General features: G+C 36.5%; 1 protein-coding gene across 4 annotated transcripts in view; it reads right to left on the bottom strand.

Annotated features, from left to right (window-relative positions):
- The window catches only part of DDC (dopa decarboxylase), a 90,993-nt gene that overhangs the window by 19,886 nt on the left and 49,223 nt on the right, over nt 1–21,884 (bottom strand). For all 4 annotated transcript variants that reach the window (XM_021546915.2, XM_021546913.2, XM_021546914.1 and 1 more), the window contains exons 5-9: nt 17,896–18,030; nt 14,030–14,173; nt 7,688–7,754; nt 5,552–5,646; nt 3,673–3,740 (exon numbers count right to left, since the gene is read on the bottom strand). In XM_021546915.2, coding sequence (XP_021402590.1) covers nt 3,673–3,740; nt 5,552–5,646; nt 7,688–7,754; nt 14,030–14,173; nt 17,896–18,030 — 509 coding nt within the window. The remainder of the gene's footprint in view (nt 1–3,672; nt 3,741–5,551; nt 5,647–7,687; nt 7,755–14,029; nt 14,174–17,895; nt 18,031–21,884) is intronic.

Below are 21,884 nucleotides of genomic sequence, written 5' to 3'. Positions count from 1 at the left end.
CTTTGGTATATTTGTGTTTCAGTAGCTCATTCTCTATGCAGCTAGTCCAAGTTACAAGCAATGTCTTTAGATGTTTTGTGGGCGCTTTATTTTGTCTCCTGTAAGATGCTGCATTAAACAATGGAAAGGGCAACTGTTCTGCAGCAATACCTTACACAGAAGACACAAAAATGACATAGAAGTTTCCATAGACAGGGCATGCAGGAAGGGTGCTGCTGCATTCTGCAAGTTGGTTCACACCTCAACTAAGTCCCCACCAGAGTGCTCAGTGCTCAAGGTCTCTGACATAATGGTGGGTCCCCACCTCGGAGCCAAACCCAGTGTGTTGAGTGAGGCAGCTCCTGAGAAGTCTGATGCAGCCCCTCAGGTGGAACTGGTAAGGAAGGAGATGTCAGTACAGCTGGCAGCTTGCCGTGGTTACTCAGATAGTTCTGGAGAAAAGGCTGGTACCTGCACACAGTGTGCACAGGTGGATGACCTGCTGTCAGATGGCTGGCTGCATTACAAGACACAGATAACAGGCTGTGTGGTAGTGGAGGGACTCAGAGGTAGATATGTGGCTCCAGAACCATACACCTACAAGGGATAACACTGAGCTTGAGACACCTTGGACCCTGGTAATCAAAAAAAGCAGGGCTCTACCCTCCAACATTCAGAGAAAAATCAGGTATGATTCTTTCCTCTCAAGATGAAAATCATGGGGCTAAATGATCTCCAGAAGTCCCTTCCAACCTTAACGAATCTGTGATCCTGTGAATATGTATTTCACAAATTATATTGGTAAACTAGGATTTTTTTAAGGCTGGATGTTATGCTAATAGACCAAGACCTAGCTTAAGCAGCACAGATTCACATATTAAGCATTTATAATACAAAATGCACAACAAAACCCCTGGTGAAATAAGTAATAAAAATCTGTGAGAAGTGACTTACTTGAGTTGCATATCTGCAGCTTTTAACTGCCTCCCTCTATTTTGTGCATTTTTAATGACAGATAAAAGGGAGACCTCGTATTAAGAACCAGCAGGAAAATTTAATTTCAGTTTGTGTTCTAGTAGATTGTTCAAGTTTGTTCAGATGGAGTAGGGAAGTGAAATACAATTTCATTTCAAGCAGTCTTCAAGACTAGGCTGGATGGGACTTTGAGCAACATGGGCTAGTGGAAGGTGTCCCTGCCCATGACAGTAGGATTTGAAGTAGATGAGCTTTAAATTCACTTTCAACCCAAACTCTTCTATGTTCTATGATCTACAGATAAGTATATCCTGTAAGCACCTTCTTCCAATGACACTGAAACACCCTTCCCAATGAAAAGTTAACACTTAAACCCCAAAAAGGGTAATAAAAGTAAAAATTACCAAGACTTCGCAAGATTATTATTTTCAATCTCTCTAAATGAAGACACTTAGTGCTATTTTATGATATTCCAGAGTATCAACTAAACAAGTCAGGCAAAACTGACTGTAGTTTCAAGACAAAGTCTCTAAAGGACTCTGATATTTGAATATAGAAAATACACCCTTCTTGGACTGGCTGTATTAAATTCCTTTTTATAGGAAAGTGACTGCTCTTTTCTGTATATCAGGAAGTCTGAGAATATTTTACAAAAGGTTTATAATTAAATTGTCTCCAAATCTGAAACTACATCAGTGCCACATATTGCACTGAGTAATTATATAATTACATTACAGATCTAATGGGTAGATTATTTTAATCAGCTTGCAGAGAAAAGAAATGCAAATGTTTATTGGGGAAAATGCTGAGGAATCTGACTTATTTTGAAGTCTGCTCATCAACGGAACTCAGATTACTTTGGTTCTGAAATGGTGTTCAGTGTTAACTGAATTCTTTCCATATTACCATAGTATCATACTTACTACTTTTCATGGATCCTAAAAGGACTATGCATCCTTCACAGGTACTTTTCCTTACCATTCTTTATCCTTTATTATTACTTTTCACCTTCTCAGGGAGTTGGTAGGACAGGTGAACTTTGCACGTGGGTCTTAGCTGCACAATGGACTTGGTTTCAAGTCAGAGTTTAAGTGTACATTTATTCTGTACTAAGTGAATAACCCCTATATATAAATGCCTAGCTGACTTGAAGCCCACGTGGCTATAATTTTGAAACTTTTACTTTGAGTAAGGAGACGTTGCAAGGTCTCTTCAGAGTCTTTCTACTGGAATCTTCCTACCTATGAAAACAAGCATTTTATGCAATGGCTTATCTAAAAATAAAAACCAAAAAACTCAACAAGAAACAAAATGCAGAAAAATATTTTCCTAAGTCTAGAGTCTAAGCTTTACTAGGAATAACCTCAAATCACCTGAGATGGGAACTCACAGTGTGATTGTATGTAATTTGTTATACTGGAAACCCAGGTAAAATACCTTTAACAAAGTTCCACAGGGTTTTCTGGGAAAGCAGAATTAATTAGAAATTAAACTGGGGACTAGACTAGACTATGGTTCCTTATTGTTCTACAAAAATTAAAGAGAATGTATTGTCTAATTTGCAAGTGGCTATGTTTTTAACAATGTCTTTGAGTGATGAGAAAAACATGGGAGGAACTAGCAAAGGAATTTGTTTCATCATCTTCCCACTTCCTTACATGCAGAGACACAGCACATTATGGGGTGCTGCCACTACTGATGAATTAGAGTCAAAATGTAAGCAACCTGCCCTAAGGAAAAAACACAATGGAAGATTTAAAAATGAAGATTTAAAATGCCTACATTAGCTCATTAGCTAAAATATTAGAGTAAAAACCATAATATGTTACCTGAAAAGTCTGCTTGGCCAGGGAAATTAAAAGAGATTAAGGCTAACCAAAAGCAACTGAGTGATCACTGTCTTATATTTATTCCTATTCTAAATAAGGTGACCTATTTCTGGATGATGTTTTGGAGTCTTCCTTTTTTCTCTTTTGCAATTTTTTTTCTATTATAAATGAAATTAATGTTTTTATTTATTTTGATAAATAGTCTGGACTTGTTGAAGAGCTGTTTTGCTAACAAGTATCATTAATTGTGATGCTGGTAATCATTTAATTTGGGACAAAATAGGATCATCTATGGAATGTTTTTAACAAACCCATGCTATTATTACTGCCATGATACTTTGCTTTGTGTGAAAGTATGTCTATGGGCTTCTATTTCAGCATCATTTAATATCAAAATGTCTCGGCTGTCATCTGGGAAAATTGAAAGTCAGTACAAAATTACATAAATAGGCTTTTTTGAAATCAGCTGCTTTTCATCAGCCAAATCTCAAACATTTTTAGAATAGCTTTTAAAAGAATCCAACAAAAAAAAATGTTGTGGAAAAGAAAAGGAAAAAAGAAAAAAAAAAAGCCCTGTTTAACATGCTGCTCATTGCACTGATATGCTTAAAATAAGGTTTTTTTTATTTATGTTTTAGACAGTCCCAAAATGGACAAAGCATAAATCTGCAGACTTTTTGGGACTTCTCTCTCATTTTGGAACATAATACAGAGCTCAGGCCTATTTCAAAATTTTGTGGTTTTGAAACTTGGATTAAATGAAAGTTTGAATTCTGTAAATAATTTATAAGATTTAAAACTATGCAGTTCTCCTCATTTCAGTTGAAAAATATAAAGAAATGTCTACTGCTAGAAAGGAAGTAATGCTTCCTTTTACTGTAATACTTACCACATTGCAGAGCAGTCAAAATTCACTAGGAGCCATTTGTGAGGATTAAAGTTAAATGAATCTGCAAACTGAGAATGGATAAATAAAAACAGAATTATGAAAGAGAAAAGGATCTATGTGCTAATGATATGACTTTGTCAAATTGTGTAACTATGAATCAATTCCTGAATTAGGTCTTTATAATGTTCATATTAATGTCACCTTCTTTAGTAATTTCTGGAGTTAAATATTCATTTATTTTGGGAGCGGAATTCACGCTAGGTGTGGAGTTAGGCTAGAGGTATTATCAACATTTTGAGCATTTGTTTACAATTATACTTTCTTGAGCCATATGTTATAGAAAAGAGTAAAGCTTATTGTGAGCTTAATTAAATAAATTAATAAATTTGCATATACTCAGAAACTTCCACTGGGGTTCATACCACATTTTCCAATAACAATTTCCTATGCTTTCTACCTCCAAGAATATGAAACTAGTACACACAAAATTCATATACAGCAAGAAACTATATATGTAATTCAGAATCTGCACATCATATTCCTTCAAAAAATTAGAGCTGATTAGGAAATATTTTTTTCCTTTTTTTTTTGGCACGGTATTTTATTTCACTAGAAATTATTGTTTCATCTAAATCAAAAGAAAAACCACCAAAAAGTAAGCAATTGCAATAAATACATATTTATACACCATGTGCCAGGCCTAGTTTACTTGACATGTTTAGGTGGGGCATCAGAAGAAACCCAGGTGGGTAAGGATTTTGGAAAGCTTTCATCCATGTTTTCTGTTTTAACAAAGGCTGAAGTCACCAGCCTTGAAAAGTTGGGAATAGGGACCTGGCAACACCAAGGTCTGATTATTCTATATTGCAATTTTCTGTTCTCATTTGCTTCTCATAATCCTCCCTGTCACCTGTAAACAATTAACAAATGCTCTAATAAGAAAAGATGATCTGTCTCTCTATCCATCTATCTATACATCTATCTAGCTATCACCCTGTGGTATGTAAGGTAGGAAACCTATTCATGGTTGTTAAATATTTACTCTTATGTCAAATGATGGCCCAGACAAGGGATGCTGTTTCATTTCCTTCAGGAACCAATAACAATAATTTAAAAAATATTCCCCCACAGGAAATTACAACAAGCTTCATTTGCTGATAAAAAAGAGAGAGAAAGAAATGCTCTATTTGTGAGGGGGTTTTCCCTCCTCTTCTTCATTACTCACTGCCTATCAGTGCTGTGTTTAAACTTCTGGCTTTACCAAACAGTAATATTTTCTCCACTGACGTGGAAGACAAGGCTTATCTGACTGAGGGGAGCAGCAGGAAATTGAAGTACTCTTATCTAAGCAACTGAATGCCAAGTAGCTCAGCAAGGCAGAGGAAAAGGAACAACAGTGCTGTTAGGGGAATATTTCATTTAGGTCTCTTGGTTATTAAACTCTGTCTGTTTGAGATACAGCTACTGGCTCTATAGTATATGACTTGCAGGATGTAAGAAGAAAACCAGACATAATGAGCTCATTAATTTGTCAAAATTATTTTTTTCCTCTTTTTTGTGTAATGTAGATTTAGGATGTTACAAATATATCTTCAGTAATATTTGGGGAGAAGTTCCTCTTTTCTATTTGTTGATTCAGTACTACTTGCTACTCTGAATGACAAACTTCTTATAGAGGGTTACTTGCATGCTCCCAGTATAAACCATTAAAATTAAAAATTTAAGTAATGTAATTGAATATACAGGGATTTTTAATACTGAAGTGCAGCTTACTCAGAGATTCTGGAAGAGCCATTAATCTTGGGGGTGTAAAGAACATACAAATTCTATAAAAGAGCGAAGTTTCAGCAGGCTGCTAGAGAAAAAAACACTCATTCACCTCCACTCCATCTAAAAGATGCCTGAATTCAGGGCAGATGAAAGCACTTCCTGCATAGGCTGCATCAATATGCATCCAGATATTTTCCTTATTACCTAAAAAAATAATTGAAGGAAATAAATTAAATAGTAGATTAAAAAGCTCGATTATTTTGCATGAAACCAAGTGCCTGAGAGATGTCTGTTTGATGCTATTATTTTCCCAATTTAAAATTAAATTAAGAAATTAAATGTCTCCACCATCTGGGTTTTCATTAATATATAAAATGTATATAGAACGTATTATTTTTCCTTCCCACTTCTACTGGAAGAAAGTTACAGAAGGATAGGATCATAGAATATCCTGTATTGGAAAGGACCCATAAGGATTATCATAGCTAGGTTTATCTTACTAAAACTAAGTAACATAAACTATTTTGTGGTTTTGATTTAAGAACCATTATAAAATATGCTTTCAAAAAATATATCTTGAGATTTAGCTATAATTTCTATGCTAATAAAACTACTTTAGCAGGAGGAGATAAATATTAGCTGTGCTCCCCACTTGTAACTCATGAATCACAAACACATTTCTAAACAGTATTTTGTACATATTGATAAACGTGCATGCACATGCTTTTGAACTATGCGCAGCAAACTACTTATTTCAAGGATGGAGACACTAATGCAAAAGCAAGCACTGAAATGCTAAGAAAGTGCTATTTTTGATTAGTCACTGAATGGTTTTTGCAGAAATATTTGGCATATGAGCAGCTCACGTATACTCTGTAATTAAGTATTCACACTCTACTAGAGAACACTGTTTAAATACACTCACTAACATTTATGGTCCATCAGTTGATGGCTGGAGCCCACATTACACTGGCCACCAAATAATTCTGATTATTATTTCCACATACAGAGATACATCCACCGATGCAGTTGGGCATCAAGTTCATGCTGAAATTTGCATTCTTGTGAATCAAATTTTCTTTTTGCATGAATGTCTGGGAAAGCAAATAAAATATGATTCACAACATCCACAACTTAGGTTTATTTGAATGTATATTGAAAGTTTAACTGATTATCTATTTTTGAATATACTTGGTTTGAAATATTGCCTTTATATTATAGGACTGCTGCTCCTGTCTGCTAAGGAGAAAATTAAGCAGAAAAGCTAGCATGAGATTTCTGACTTCACTGGTACACCTAAACTTATTGGTGCCACTATTTTAATAGGTCTTTAGGAATAACACAAACAGCAAAATAATCTGTAGCTGCTAAGCAGACTACCAGGAACCTGTTTAAAATGAAGGATTGGGAGAAACCAAGTCACTGGGGCTTGTGCTGAAATGCAGGAAACCTCACAGAGCAAATGACCAGCACACAAGCCCCAGAGTTTACAACCCCACCTGAATAAATTAACAGGACATCAAATCAAGCTGCTTACAGCTTACAGGCTTACAGCTATGGATTTCCTGTTCTAAATTTACACTTGAAGAGATATGGTGTCCTTTGGTAGCATTTTCATCAGCCAGCAAACATACAATTTGACCAAGCCTTGCTGCAGATGAAAGCTTGACACAACAAACCATAACAGAGAAAGAAATACTTATGGAGAGTCCATGACTTGATCACTGTATTAAACACGCTTGCCCTATTTATGCATTTGTCCTATTTTCTTGGAAGAGGAAGGAAATTGGGAAGGGGAGAGTAAGTATTAAGAATAGATGGGGATTTTTGGTGTGCATTTCCCTACCATTTACAGTTATTAGAACCAGGCAGAAACAAAACACTTGATGCAGAGCAGAATTAAGAGTTCAGCTTTTCCCTGATATTCAGCATTGCCCTAGATGCTCTAGCAGGTAGATGGGCTTGAAGAAGTATGTTACAAACTGAGGCACTTAGAGTAATTCTTAACTGACAGTATTCCCCCCTCGAAAATAAACTCTTAAGGCAATGATCTCTAAGTCTTTTAACAGCTTGAGAATGAACATTTGCTGCTTGACCTAATATTAGAAATAAAACTGTAACTGAAGGTCTCATCTATAAGTAGCTTTATTGTATTTGGACACTGACACTGCATAATGTCCTGAGAATGACTCAGCATGTCTTAAACTGGTATCTGCAATTTCAGAAAGAAGCAGCAAAGACTTACAAATAGGACCCAGTTCTAGCAGCTTGTCAAAGGAGCAGCAAGGGGTGGTTCCAAGTGTTGCACAGAACTGCAGAGCCAAAAAAAAAAGTGTTACAGCATAGAAAACTACCAAATCATAAAAATGGTCTGCAAAGGCAACAATAAACAAAAAGAACAGACATTATAGAACAAAAAAAAAAATGTTAGTCATTAGTTGAACTTAAGTAGTCCCTTAGTGGAACTTTTACGACTGTGAGTGGGTTTTTTCCAAAGCTCTCGTAACAGTCCATTGAAGCAGATGCATAAAATAAAATGTTTATATAAAATTGAGTGATAAGTGCTGTAATATAGGCACAGTGTTGTGCTAATGCTATATTTTATGTATTTTCTGTATGTTCCACATGCTTATCGTGTGGTTCAATTCTACCTTAACATATGCAAATCCCATCAAAATGATTTGCAGTTCATGGTACATAACCAAGTTCTGAACTTGAGCAACTCAAAGGTGCTGGAATTATTGTTGACAGAATAGATTGACAAATATTGCTGTTTTGATCAGAGCCACAGCTCTGCAATAGATATAACCAGTTTATGAGATCTGCTCAAGAGATCTGCAACCTGGAACCTGTTCACTGGCAGCATATGTTCACTACTTGGCTTGCAAGACTTTTTCACAGAGAAACTTCTCCCAGATTCATCCTAAAACACTGGAGCAGTTCTTCTTTCATTCTGTTAATGTCTCATTTAATGTATCTTCTCTGTGACCAGTGGGCCAAAAACAGAGGCAACATAAAAGGTGAGGTTTCACAGTAGAAACAGAATATAACCAGGTGAAAATGAGCTATTGTAATTTATTGGGAATATGCAGGTAGAATTTTAAACAAAAAAACCCCAACTACCAAGGGCATATAAACTGACATTATTTTATTTTTCATTGCTACACTTATATTTTAAACACCTTGTCTTATTTCTGAAAGCACTAATAAAGGCTGAGTATGGTTTTTGACTTTTACTAGATTTTTTACATACTAAAAAACTTTACAGTTTAAAAAGACAAATAAAGTATGCTGTGTTCTAGTCAGAGTATTGACATACAAAAGAATAAGATAATTAACCAAGGTCACACATAAACTAGAGTACAGATAGGACATGATTATAAAAATGCCAAATCCAGAATTTAAATTTTTTTTAATTTTAGTATTTCTGGTTACCTTTTCTTCCAAGTACACTGTCAATGCACTATATTTGTCCCTATAGTTTTTCCCTATATATCTGGAACTAGCCACATTTTTCTGTGTGCATGTGTGTCCATGCCCCTTAGCAAATTCATTATGAGATCAATAAGAAGAGAAAGGAAAACCTAAATTATATTTGTCCATCCACTGGATTTTTAAGAAACAAACATTCTGTCCCAGCAAAACCTGAAAAAAGTCATTATTAAAATAATAAAAAAGGGACAATTCAGCATTTTTTCTATATTAAGCTACTAAGAACTGGAGTTTGAAACAAATACAGTCCTGAAAATGAGAAACACATTTTATGTATATAGTTAATAAAATCATAAGCTAACATATTTTTCCTTCAAGGTAATACAATCTTTATCAATACTAGGCCCTCCTTTATTCCTGAGACACTGAAGAACAGAAAACTGAAGTGCCTTGAGGGACATTTAAGACTTCTCTGGAAGACTAATCACCCTCTGATAGAGGCTGCTTTGAAAAGATTGCAGGGTATGTTTTTAAATATCAGGAAAAAATGTGGTCCCTATTTTTCCTAAGAAGGCACATATGTATGGAGTGAATATATATTTATCACAATGGAGGGTACCATGGTGAAAATGCCCATTTTTTATATACATAAGGAATGGGGGTTAACCCATTGGATTCGGAAATAAAAAGAGTGCACTATAGACTTAACTCTGCTTTTACACATATATTTTATAGTAATATGGTATGAATTTTCTGACAAGATTAGAGTGAAATTGCCTTGGTTAGTCCAGCAATTAAAATAATGATGATGGGAATTTCATAACAAAAAGTTACATGTTATTGTTACTAGTTTTGTACTGCAGTTAAGGTATTCTCCTAATCAGGGTAAAAAGTATGTTTTTTTAGTAAGAGATTATATGAGTTCAAACATATGCTTAGTTGTATAAATAATGGCTTATTCTGTAAAGTATACCTCAGTTTCTGAAATAATTTTATTTTCCTCTCTGCAGGTGTCTAAGCCTCAAAGCTATTTGCTTTAATTCTCAGAAACCACTTAGAGTGACACCATCTGCCCTTGTCAGGACTCTCATTACCCTGCCTCAGTACTACAGAATGAATCTAACTCAATTTGTAGCCTGTGTAACACTAGAAAAAATCACATTTGTGCTAAGGGCAGGGGACAGACTGCAACACAGAAATGGGACTGACAGCTCAGTACAGCCTGCAGGCCTTTTCCTTTTCAGGTTGTGCACTTCAAATTTGACTCAGTCCTTGGTTGTGAATACACAGCAGCTAAAATGCTGAACTCAGTCATCTCATGTATTACTTTCTTGAAATGGGGAGCTATGTCAGGAAACATATGTGAATCTTTATGATTCCTGAGAGCAATTACTCTCAATCTTTTCAACTGGAAGACCTCCTACACTTATTTAAAAAGAAGTGGACACATTTTGCATGGTTCCACCATAAAGCTTTTAATTTGCAAATAACTAAAACGAAGCAGAACTTTCAATGTTCGCATATTGTTTTTATTTTCTCCTATTCAGTTCCTGCCAGCTTGCACTCAGAAGAATGCCTGTGACCTGAAGAAAACTGCAACAGTTCTCTAAACCACCATTCAATATTTTACAGAACAGCAAACATTCACAAACTGTGGGTTAAGAAACATCACCCTAGACATCTGTGTATGTCTGAAGAATATTTCTTCCAAATGGAAATCTGTGGTCAGGATCTAAGTGTTCTGCTGAAAAGATGGCTTCTCTGTCAGCCTGATTCTGATTTATTGTTTCCCGAGTGAGTCTGGATACAAACAGCCTGCTTCTTAATATCCTGTGGATCACGTTCAGAAGAGTAATTTCATCTAAAATCAGAGAGATTTCATGCTGGGCAGCAGGCAATTGTGTTGTAGCAGCTTCATACTTTTGAGGTCGTTGAAGTATATTGTACCTTATAGATGCCAGCTGCAATCTGTCAGTGCTGACTTATGGAAGCACAAAGCTCACAGGCCACCTACACACGTTTAGGTGAGCTAGGCTTGAATGCAGTGGGCACTCGATCTGAATTTAGGAGTGCTTAACTTAGTGGTCTTCACTTTTGAGCATCCCAGCCAACATTGTGCCAGCACAGAGGCCTGTCTCAATCTGGGAGCACAGGGCCCAACTGAGAGAGGCATTTACACACAGGTTTAAACACCAGTGTGTGTTTACAGATAATGAAATGGACATGACTTCAGCATATGTTTTAAAGCTCCCCCTTAACTTGGAGCCAGATGAAGAACTGTATATTATCCATGCTGGGAAAAGGCTCCTCAGTAAATTGTGGCAACTTTAGTGCCTCAACATGGTTAAGTACTTTCTTTGCACAGTCTGCTTGCTTTACTATATGAAAATATCTCTGTTAAAGTTTCTGCAAAAGTATTTTGAAAGAGATTAATTAACAGAAGTCTGAACTCAGAAATAAAATAAAGAAAAAGTAGAGATCAGGGTACCCTAGTGGCAACAGCTTTTATTGAACAAAATGATATACACATTACTAGTGCTACAAGACATTGATGGTGGGTAGGAATGCAAAGATTCATTTTAAAGACAATGCCTCTCCCCAAAAAAGGCTGACTGCCAAATCCTATGCATGTGAAAAGCAAACCTTTAATTAACAGATTGTTGCAATGACAGAACCTGTTTCACATTAAGCAAATCTGACCCTGATTCTCCACTCTCCACTGCTATTGAGCTCAGTATAATGATTCTTCATTTATTCATTAAGAATAAGAGGAGGAACATGCCTATAAGGCATTGCAATTTACTTGTATTTTCTTTATAATCGCTTGCAAAACCTTTTCTTGCTTCTAAGGGAGACTGTAGCAGCTGGGATGCAAACAAGACATCTTCATTAGGAATGATGTCTTTGCTGTCACAAGTCTCTTCAGGCAGAATTTCTTCCATAAAACTTGTTGCTTTGATGTTGAATCACGCCCTTTAGTGAAGGATCAGTGAATGCAGGGAAACAAGGAATCAAGTGGCGTAAGGTGTTTCCTTGGCAATGAGAATATCTTTGTCGCCAGAACAAAATACAACAGCATCAAATTACTCAAGAACAAAAGAAATGGAAAAGCTTTTGAAATCTGCAAGCCAAAAAAGGCAGCACTAATACAGTGCATGGACTGCTGCTCAGCATGACAGAGTTAACACACCTTTTGAGTTAAGAGGCCAGCCATACTGATAATGAGATCTAGTTTAAGCTAAAGCTGATATATTTTATGTACACAAATAAATGGAAGACTCGATACAGCCTGTATTGATTCAGACAGAGACCCTGCTGTCATTGAAAGCCTGCACAGCTAAACAAACAGAGGAAGAAAAACAGCAGTTAAATCATCCTTTGTAAAGGTATCACTGAATACATAAATTAGAATTTTTTTTCTCTTGTATGCATAGAAAAATTAATAAGATCTGAATATTTATGAGGGGCAAGTTGCATTTTTTTGCTAATGGATCAAAGCTGAGGAAAAAGGACATTTATAGTTACTGCATGAAGATGTGATATCCTGTCCTTGTAATTATCTAAAATTAACAGTGAGATATAGAAATAGGATGCTGTATAAAGTATTATGAGCTGGGATCATAACAGAGAGAAATAAAACATGCCTTGTGGCATGTTCTTCACCTCAACAGGTGCATCCCACAGAAAAAAAAGTTCTTTTTGGAATCCCTAGAAATCCTTTTTTTATCAGTCAGAATCTTGTTGTATTATAAAGCAATTGACAGGATGTGCTTGGTCATCCTAAGGACTTGCTAGTTCTAAGCACCCTAGAAATTAGCAGCACCCTGCACATATGAAAACCACTTCTTATTCTAGTCATCCTCATATTACATAAAAACATTCTCTAAAGGTTAGTAACAAGAAGAGTAAAAATATTATATTTTCAAAAGATCCTGGTGAAATTTAAGCTTCTTTGTTCCATTTGGCATTAATCCATGAGTAAGCAAGCTTAATCCTCCAAGTCTTCTGAAAACAGTTAATAGAAATTAAAGTCACATTATCCCTTTTCAAAATGTTACAGCATGAAAGAAAAGAAATAACCATTGTCAGACATTACTTTTCTGTGAAAAAAAAGTTACTTATTTTTGAATCTCTTAAAAAAATCCCATTTCTGAAGTTCTCAGTTTCTAAATTAGTTGTGTAAGGATTTCTCTTCAGTGGAGGCCAGTAAAAACATATTCTCTGTAGCATGTTATACCCCTTAATAAATCTATACAGCCTGTGGTCTTTATCAAGTTTAGTAGAGCATAATGCTTGGAAATAAGCAAAGAATTTTGTTAGTGATGTACAAAACCACAACAGAAGTTACTTCATGAGAGAAAACCAAATGGCAAAATCTTGTTTTAACTTGAAGTAATAACATAGTATTCTGAATTGGCAGGAGAAGCAGATCTGATGAATAAGCAATTTTTCTTTTTGATCAGGTACTTATCATGATAGAACCAAACTTTAGAGTTTTATCTACTCTAACAATGCTCTGTGTCAAAACTTGGGGGATTATGAGCTTAAGCTACTGAGACATAACTATATTGCCTTTGCTATACTGCTGTGGAAGCAGGAATCTCTAGGGAAAAAAAGGGGAACAGGTAAGAAGAAATGGTGACACCTAAAGTTTCCACAGCTGCATTCTCTTTAGCTCACTTGCTAGAGATTGATTACATACTTACAAGTACCTAACTATGTCTGATCTTGATGATGTTTGGGGTATATCATGGCAGTTCATTTTTTTGTTAAAGTACTATCAGGAGGAAACTATTGTTTCTTGAAGACACCTGAGATTGAGATAGCATCATTTAATTTCTTGGCTTTAAACTTGCTTTATTTGTAAATAAGTTGGAACCTGAAAAATAAAGGTAAACAGTTCAGAATTCAGGAATTAGACTATAAAACTGCAGGATTGACTCCAAACATAATTTTGCTGAGAAGTGCAACCAGCTGATGAAATTATTTTCTCCTCTTGCACAAAAGGCATGTGAAGAACACTCATGGAACCTCTCCCAGTATTCTGGCCCAGCTGCCTACCAGTGCCTCTGTTAGGGACGAGACCATCTATTCATGTCAAAAGCATATTATCAGAAGCATTAAATCCACTGTTTTGTTAAAATCCAGTACTCACAAAGAATGGTATAAGACCAGCAGCTTTGTCTTCATCCAGAACTTTCCTCAGGGCTGAACCACAAACACTAAATGTGTCATCTGAAGGAACATTTTTAATCTTCACAGCACCAATTAGTGCAGCCCTTTCCACAGATGAATGAGCCTACAAGGAAATGGGCAAGTTTTAAGACCAATACCTTTCACTGGAATGTAAGATGTTCATTTGAATTTACAAACTAAAAAAGTCCTTTCTAGTAAAGCCATACTTGAGATCCTGAGACTGTTGATGGTATGTAATAGGTACATACTTCTCCACCTTTCCTATATGTAGATGTATATATATATGTATATATACATTTACATAAATACACACACACAAAATAAACTAACAGCAGCCCTGACATATCCTTGAGACCATTGCCATGATGACATTAGACAAGAGTTCCATTAACCTTAGTGAGAGCCTTAATTCTTATGGTAGGATTGATGTAGAGCTTGAGGATTTGGCTCTAGATCAATCAAAAGATGTGGAGATGATCATCTTGTCTGATAATGATTTAGTGCTTGCTACCATATTTTTATGGTGTATAGCTTTTCTGAACTCTAAAATTATACATGTCACAGTATGGTACAGACAGATACTTTCTTACATGACCATTTTTTCTGATTACATACTGGCTAAATTGTGATTTGATCATTCATTCACTTTTTTAGGCAAGTAAGGATCATTCCCAGTATGTTATTTTATTTACAACTCACTTCATTTGAATCCCCCTGAAACAATATTGTTTTAGAAAATAAATCACATCTCTGTAAATAAAAACAAAGTTATCACTAAGAAATTCTCATAAATTTGTGAAGTACAATAGAATAATAACAGAAACAAGAACTCCATTGACAATGAATGGTACATAATCCAGAGAATAATCTCCTTTAAAGCATGATTAAAACAAAGAAACAGAAAAGCTATTTTACCTTTTATAGTTTCATTAATCATTATTAATTTGAAAGAAGAAAATTCCTCACCTTTTCATATCATGACTATTCTCATTCACAATCTCCTTGCTGATTCTTGCCAGTGCCTAAGACTGTTTATTAATTTTATTTTAATATAGCATATAATCCCAAAAATAACAATCCAGATTTTTGTTGAACTAGACTAGATGATGTTTTTTGCCTTTCAGCTTAACATCTCTAGAATGACATGTTTTAAAGACAGATGTACCATTTATTGGTATCTCAGTAGCACCTCTTTTTAATGTGCTTTGGTAACTAATTAGGCACCAACTGGAGAAAATTTGGAAGCCTAGACTTTAAATATAACTTTTTAAGTGGAAAATGAGGTGTGTGGCATAGCAATACCATAATTCACTCAAGTGTACAATAAAAAATATATTTTAGAACTTATTTACACTAGAATTGCAAATAAGCAAACTACAGTAATACACTGAGGTTGTTAGCCAGTCAGAACCCCTAAATTGCTTCCTCAAGACTCAAAAACTGTAGCAAGATTCTTTTCCAAATGCATTCTGCTATTGTTGGGCTCTATCAGTGAATGGTTTTCCCTCCCACAGAATGGCTTGAGTTGAACTTTCTTTCGTGGATTATTGTCTATGAGTCACACAGGTCTGTTCTTAATGCAGAAGGAACGGTGAGCTCGGCAACAATCTGCTTGGAAAGGTCAGCAGTATCTTAAGGCAAATCCTTCTGTAAACATAAGTTCCCCTGACCTTAAGTAGGCAGGAAGGCCTGTCAGTCCTCATTTCAGGTCAGCCTCTTATATGGGACAAAAAAGTCAAAACAAGTAAAAGGTTTTGTGCATCACTGGGTCAGAGCTCTGGGACTGGTGGTCTGTGCAACACTGTACTGAGGATCCGAAATAAACAAAAAGAAAGGATAAATATCCTTTGTGCTTCTTGAAAGCAGCTATCTTTTCTCATATTTTCTTGTCTTGAATCTTGTCACCATGCAAGTGTAATCCCTCTTCCCAGCAGCAAAGAGCAAGTGTAAACTTCTTCTACAGCGCTCTCTAACATACATTTAGTAGCAAATCAAAGTAAGGTTGAAATCTGACCATTTTACTCTGCACATCAGATATTATTTTAAAATAAACTGTAAGTACTATGAGAGGGGTTTCTTTTCTGTCTCATTGACATGTAGGTAAGAAAATGTCACACATCTTAAATGAAACAACATTGCATCGCCCTTTAGTAGGATTACTGCGTCAGAAACATAGCAGCAGCAGAACTCACATGAACAGAATTTGTTTTCATTAACCTTAAAAGGCTCTCATAGTCACAGCTCTCATAGTCACTGCTGAGAATTTAGTGTAACTCAGTCTGCTAAATACCACTCACAGTCAGAATTCAAGGATTACATTTTATGTTTCCTTACAAGATTTCTTAGTTGGATTGGCAGATGGATATCTTAAAGATTTTCTTTTTTAAAAGAAAAAAAAATGTTTTGGCTTCTTCAATTATTGTGACTGATTTGCTTTATATTCATGTACTAGGTTTTTTTGTGTACATGCATCTGTACCCATGTATGCATATAGAGGGAGGATGTATGTGTGTTTGCTTGCACATGTACTTGTAGGAAGAAAATACTGTGTGCACAGATGGACATAGAAGACTGGATGTAACAAAAGGTACCCTAGACTTACTAAACATGACTGAAATTATTATCTTATTTAATGATCTTTATTTACTTCAAACAAGCTCTTTATAAAGACACTGACATCTGGATATTTATCCTTTATATTATGATAGCACACATGACATTACAGTTCACTTACCACAGAATCATAGAATGGCTTAGGTTGGAAGGAACCTTATAGATCAACTAGTGAAAATCCCACTGTCATGGGCAGGGACATCTTCTACTAGACCAGGTTGCACAGAACCCCATACATCCAGGGCTTGAACACAGCCAGAGGTAGGATATCCACAACTTCTATGGACAACCTGTTCCAGTGCCCCATCATTCTCACAATAAAGAATTTCTTTAATATAATCACTCTAATCACAGTTTAAAATCATTGTTCTGTCAGTACATGCTCTTGTAAAAAGTCACCCCATGTCTTTCTTATAGGCTTTAAGTCATAATTATGGCACTCAAACGCCTTCCCTTCTCCAGGCTGAAGAATCCTTATTCTCTCAGCCTTTTCTCATAGAAGAGGTGCTTCATTCCTCTGATCATCTTCATGTCCATCCTCTGGACTCACTCCAACAGGTTGACTGGGGCCCCCAGAGCTGGCTGCAGCACTGCAGGTGGGGTCTCACCAGAGCAGAGCAGAGCAGAGCTCAGGGGCAGCATCTCCTCCCTGGCCCTGCTGCCCATGCTGCTTTGGATGCAGCCCAGGACATGTTTGGCTTTCTGGACTGCAAACACACTTTGCCAGCTCATGTTCAGCCTCTCACCCACCAGCACTTCCGAGTCCTTCTGCGCAGGGCTGCTCTCCCTCTCTTCATCCCCCTAGCCTGTGTTGGTAGTGGGAGTCGCCCTGATCCAGGTGCAGCACCTTGAACTTGGTCTTGCTAAACCTCATGAGATTCCCATGCACCCATTTCTTGAGCTTATCCAGGCCCCTCTGGATGGTATCCCATCCTTCAGGTGTGGCAGCTGCACCACTCAGCTCAGTGTCATCTACAAATTTGCTGAGGGTACACTTGATCCCTTTGTTTATGTCATTAAGAAAGATGTTAAACAACACTGATCCCAATACAGACCCTGATGGAACACATTTATGATATACAGTAAGATGTAAGCAACCAAAATCAAACAGTCACCAGCCCTAAGAGTTTATACTAAATTCACCTGCCTATTTAGATGGCTGAAATTGTTAATTATAGGCACTGTGTTTCCAAGTTAATGCGAGGTACTGACCTGATCAGAAGCATAAGCCACCAGCCTGCCCATGATCTCTGTTTCTGTCAGCTCAGGCTTCTCTGACTGTATCTGTCTGATAGTTTTTGTCCTTGCAGCAAGCAGTGCAATCAGGGTGGCCTCACTTGCACTTCCCTGTGGGATAAATTGAGGGAAGATTCAAAATGAAAACATTTTGAAGCAGAAGAAGAAAAGCGACATTCATTCTGTGTTAATCTGTGAAGTAGTTAACAGAAAATGCAGATGAGAAACTGCAATCTCATGTTTTTTAAAAATATGTCTGACAGCAAGGGAAGAACCTCTGTTTGATCTTGGACTCCTCCTTCCCAGTGTCTGTGCCTGTTCTCTTAAATCTCTATGCTTGTTCAGTTTAGGCAACAGCCTTGCAACCAAGTGCTAGAAAGCTGGAATCACAGACTCAAATGTATGTGAGAAGGCTCTCAAACCAGGCACCAATCCACTGTTAATTCAGAACAATGTCACAGTAATTGTTACTCTGGATTTCTGCACATGTAAGTTCCATCACAACCTGAATGCCAACTCTCACTTCTATCAAGTGTCTAGTTATATGCCTTCTTCCATATTAGAATTACCTTGGGCAAATAAATTATTGTGACTAAAGGAGAAAAAAAAACACTGAAAAACCAAAACTGCTATGATTCAATATAGCTATTTGTACTTCAAAGTATTACCTATGTATGTTTTCTTCATCACCAACGAAGATGAAAGGAACAGTGACACACTATTTCTAAATTGCACTTTGACTCAACAAACCATCAGTTTAAAATGTGTCTTGGATACTCTGTGATAACAAAATTTTTTTTTGTATCAATATATCAGTAAATTTCATAGAATACAACTTCCCAGAAATTCTTTATACAGTTTTCATCTAGAAAATGTATCCGAAACATGCCCTAAACTACTCTTTTAAACTATAAGTATCAGTTTGCAAATACATACTCATAAATTTTGATGTACTGGGGAGTCTCTAAGCAAGATGAAGTTTCTAGGTATTTTCAAAGTTGATTAAATATCATGTGAATCATAACAGGGCTCTGAATAGAGTCATTTATTTTAATATCTGTGTCTCAGAAATAACCCTGTGTCAGCAAATTGATTTTGGAGTGTTGTTTCTTGTCCTATACCAAAATTGGAGTGATGTTTCTTGTCCTATAACAAAATTCTCTCCTACCTCTGTAGAAGACTTGAGTATACTTACTAATTACAACAAATGTTTAAATATTTGGAAAGTGATTCCCCTGAAGATGAGCCTGATCTGATGGATTTCATATGTGAGAATGATCCCAGTGAGTTCAGACTTTCACCTACACTGAAGTTGGCTGAGCTATTCATATGAGACCAAGCTCCTTTCTACACATGTCAACATCTCAACAGTGAATGAATGCAATCCAGCTGAAATTCAATGGAGTAATCAGGGAAAAGGACAGTCCCAGAACATTTGTTGAATGTATCGCCAATGATGAATATATTTTATCTGCCTTTCTGGTAGTGTGAGATTTGAGGAATGTACACCCCGAGGCATAAACACAAGCTGGAGAGTTTTGTGCAGTAGTTTGCATTTTTTGTGCATTTTTTATACCTGCTGCTGCTGCTGCATACAGTATTATGGCAACTGAGGGAATTATTACAGATACAGTATGGAATTAGGATACAATTACTCTTTTTGGTCAAGTAAAGTAGAACTTGCATGTGGAGGCAAGGGGCCAATGAAATTTTATCTATTAATTACAGAAAACATAATTTGGCAATCTCCTCATATAATGTTTTTTTGTGTATGGTCTGTAGCCAGACAGAGCTCTCATCACAATATTAGAACATGAAGAAATCTTCCTACTTTTTCTGTCTAAAAAGACAAAATAGCTGAAATAAAATAACCTTATACATTGTTAGTGCATTTCCAGGATATGAATGAAATACACATATTACAAAAATGGGTATTAATACATAAAAGAAAATGGCTGTAAGGAATTACAAAGGTTAAGGCATTAATTTGAGATCTGGAAATTTGGGCTCCCCCTATTCTGGTGATCACCTGGCTGAGTGGGCAAATGACTTAGGCTGAAGAGTACCCTACACTTCCTAAGGAGTGCACCCAGATATTCTGGCTCTTCATCTATGCTGGTGCAGTCAATGAATACAACAGTTCTTGTATCAATTTCCTTTTACAGAAACAAGGATGAAAAGAAAAGGGCCTGTTGCCCAGCTGAATTTTCCCTCCTGATATGCAGCTGGGAGATAGCCTAAAGGTACCTTAATCCAGCAACCTGGAAATTCTTTTGGACATCTCATGATAGACACAGGCTTTTCCCCCTTGCCTCAGTTTCCATAAGTCACTTTTTTAATACTGAGTCACCTTTTTTACACTAAAGCTTTTTACACTGCTTGCAGAGCCTGGTTTGCAATGCTCTTCTATACACTTGGCACCAAAGTTTTGTGCTAAACATTTTTGAAGAAGAAAAGCCGCCTTGGTTCTTGAACTACTTGGCTAACTGACGAGTAAGATAAATCAGCAGTGTTCTTTGCCAGGCCAAAGATAATTTTGTCTCACCCTCTAAAATATTTTTTCTTTGCAGAGCAAGAGAACTCTTTAAAATTCAAAGCAGGTACACTTTACAACAATTTATCTAGAATGAACAGCAGGTTACAAACTTCAGGAAGAAACTTGCTTTCTCGCTTATTTTTGAAAGCTGTTTTTTCTCCTCTTGAATGCTGTATTCTGCATTAAGTGAAGGATGATGATACCTTTGCTTTTACCACAGGCAAACAAAGGTTGCCATGGCAAGCAGGCTCAAGAGGCAGAGAAATATCAGCAAGAGCTGATGTTCATGTCCACCAGAGCTCTGAACTGAAATTTTCTTTCATCTTTTGCCATTTTGAAGTGTCATCTTGCACAGAACAACAAAGTGCTTCATATTGACATAGACTTTCAAATGTAATTAAGAGGCAATTTTCACAGGCTCAGTTTTACCCAATAGCACAATAATTACTTGGCATTTAGGAACAGAATGACTGGCACTTGCACACATGTTGTCTTTGCCTCACGCTCTCTTGCTTGGATCATTATTGTTTCAAGAGCAAGACAAGAAGATCTGCAGCCCAAATGACTGCATCATAAGCTGGAACAGAGAGCCCACTTTCGATTCTGAAAATGACCAGTTTCTGATGAAAATTATGGGCAATCCAGCACTGTCAGCCTGGAGGGGCAATATTTCCTGCTGATAACAATCAGGCATAATTGCCTGCTTTAACTGGTTCAAAAGAGATGCTGCTATGATGCATGAGGGAAGCTTGATTTCTTGAATACAAAGCCCTCCCTAGCAATTGTAATGATAAAGATACTAACAGAGCAAGAGGATGAGTGAAAAACTACACTGGAAATACATTGGTGTAGGTGCAGGTCCATCTAGGACAATGACAGCATTTGGATTAAATTCATTCTTTCTTGGGAAGATGTTGGGAAGAATTCACTGGAATACACTGTAGGCATTTGCACCTGAGATCAAAGAAAAGAAGCCCCCAGTTCTAGCATTTAAATCAGATGTGTATTGGAAGCTTGTCTTAGGATAAAATGGATTGTGCCCTGGCCTTCAACGACCAGACTCCAGAGATTATCACAGGAGCACAGAACAGTTATTTAAATTTCAATCTTCTTCACAAAAGAAATCTATTTTAGATAGATTAATAGCTGTGACCAGAGTTGCATTTGCAGAATGACCATGTGCTAGTGGAGCCATGGCTGACAAACGTAGCTCTATTATGCATATAAGATTGCCCATTGGTGATATATTCATTATTGTTCAGGTTATCTGCTCAGACATTGTAAGTTTCATTCAGTAGTCAATATCAAAGTTTGGGGGCTTTTTTCTAGTTTGGATATGCAGTGTAGTCTCAAGATTGTATTATCTATTGACAGAACTGCTTAGGTTTACATTTTAAACAGCTTTCCTTTTATTATAATATTCTGATAT

Source organism: Lonchura striata, chromosome 1 (assembly GCF_046129695.1).
Source record: "Lonchura striata isolate bLonStr1 chromosome 1, bLonStr1.mat, whole genome shotgun sequence".
Taxonomy (NCBI): domain Eukaryota; kingdom Metazoa; phylum Chordata; class Aves; order Passeriformes; family Estrildidae; genus Lonchura; species Lonchura striata.
The sequence above is the reverse complement of the archived record's forward strand: the minus strand, read 5'-3'. Positions and strand labels throughout refer to the sequence as shown.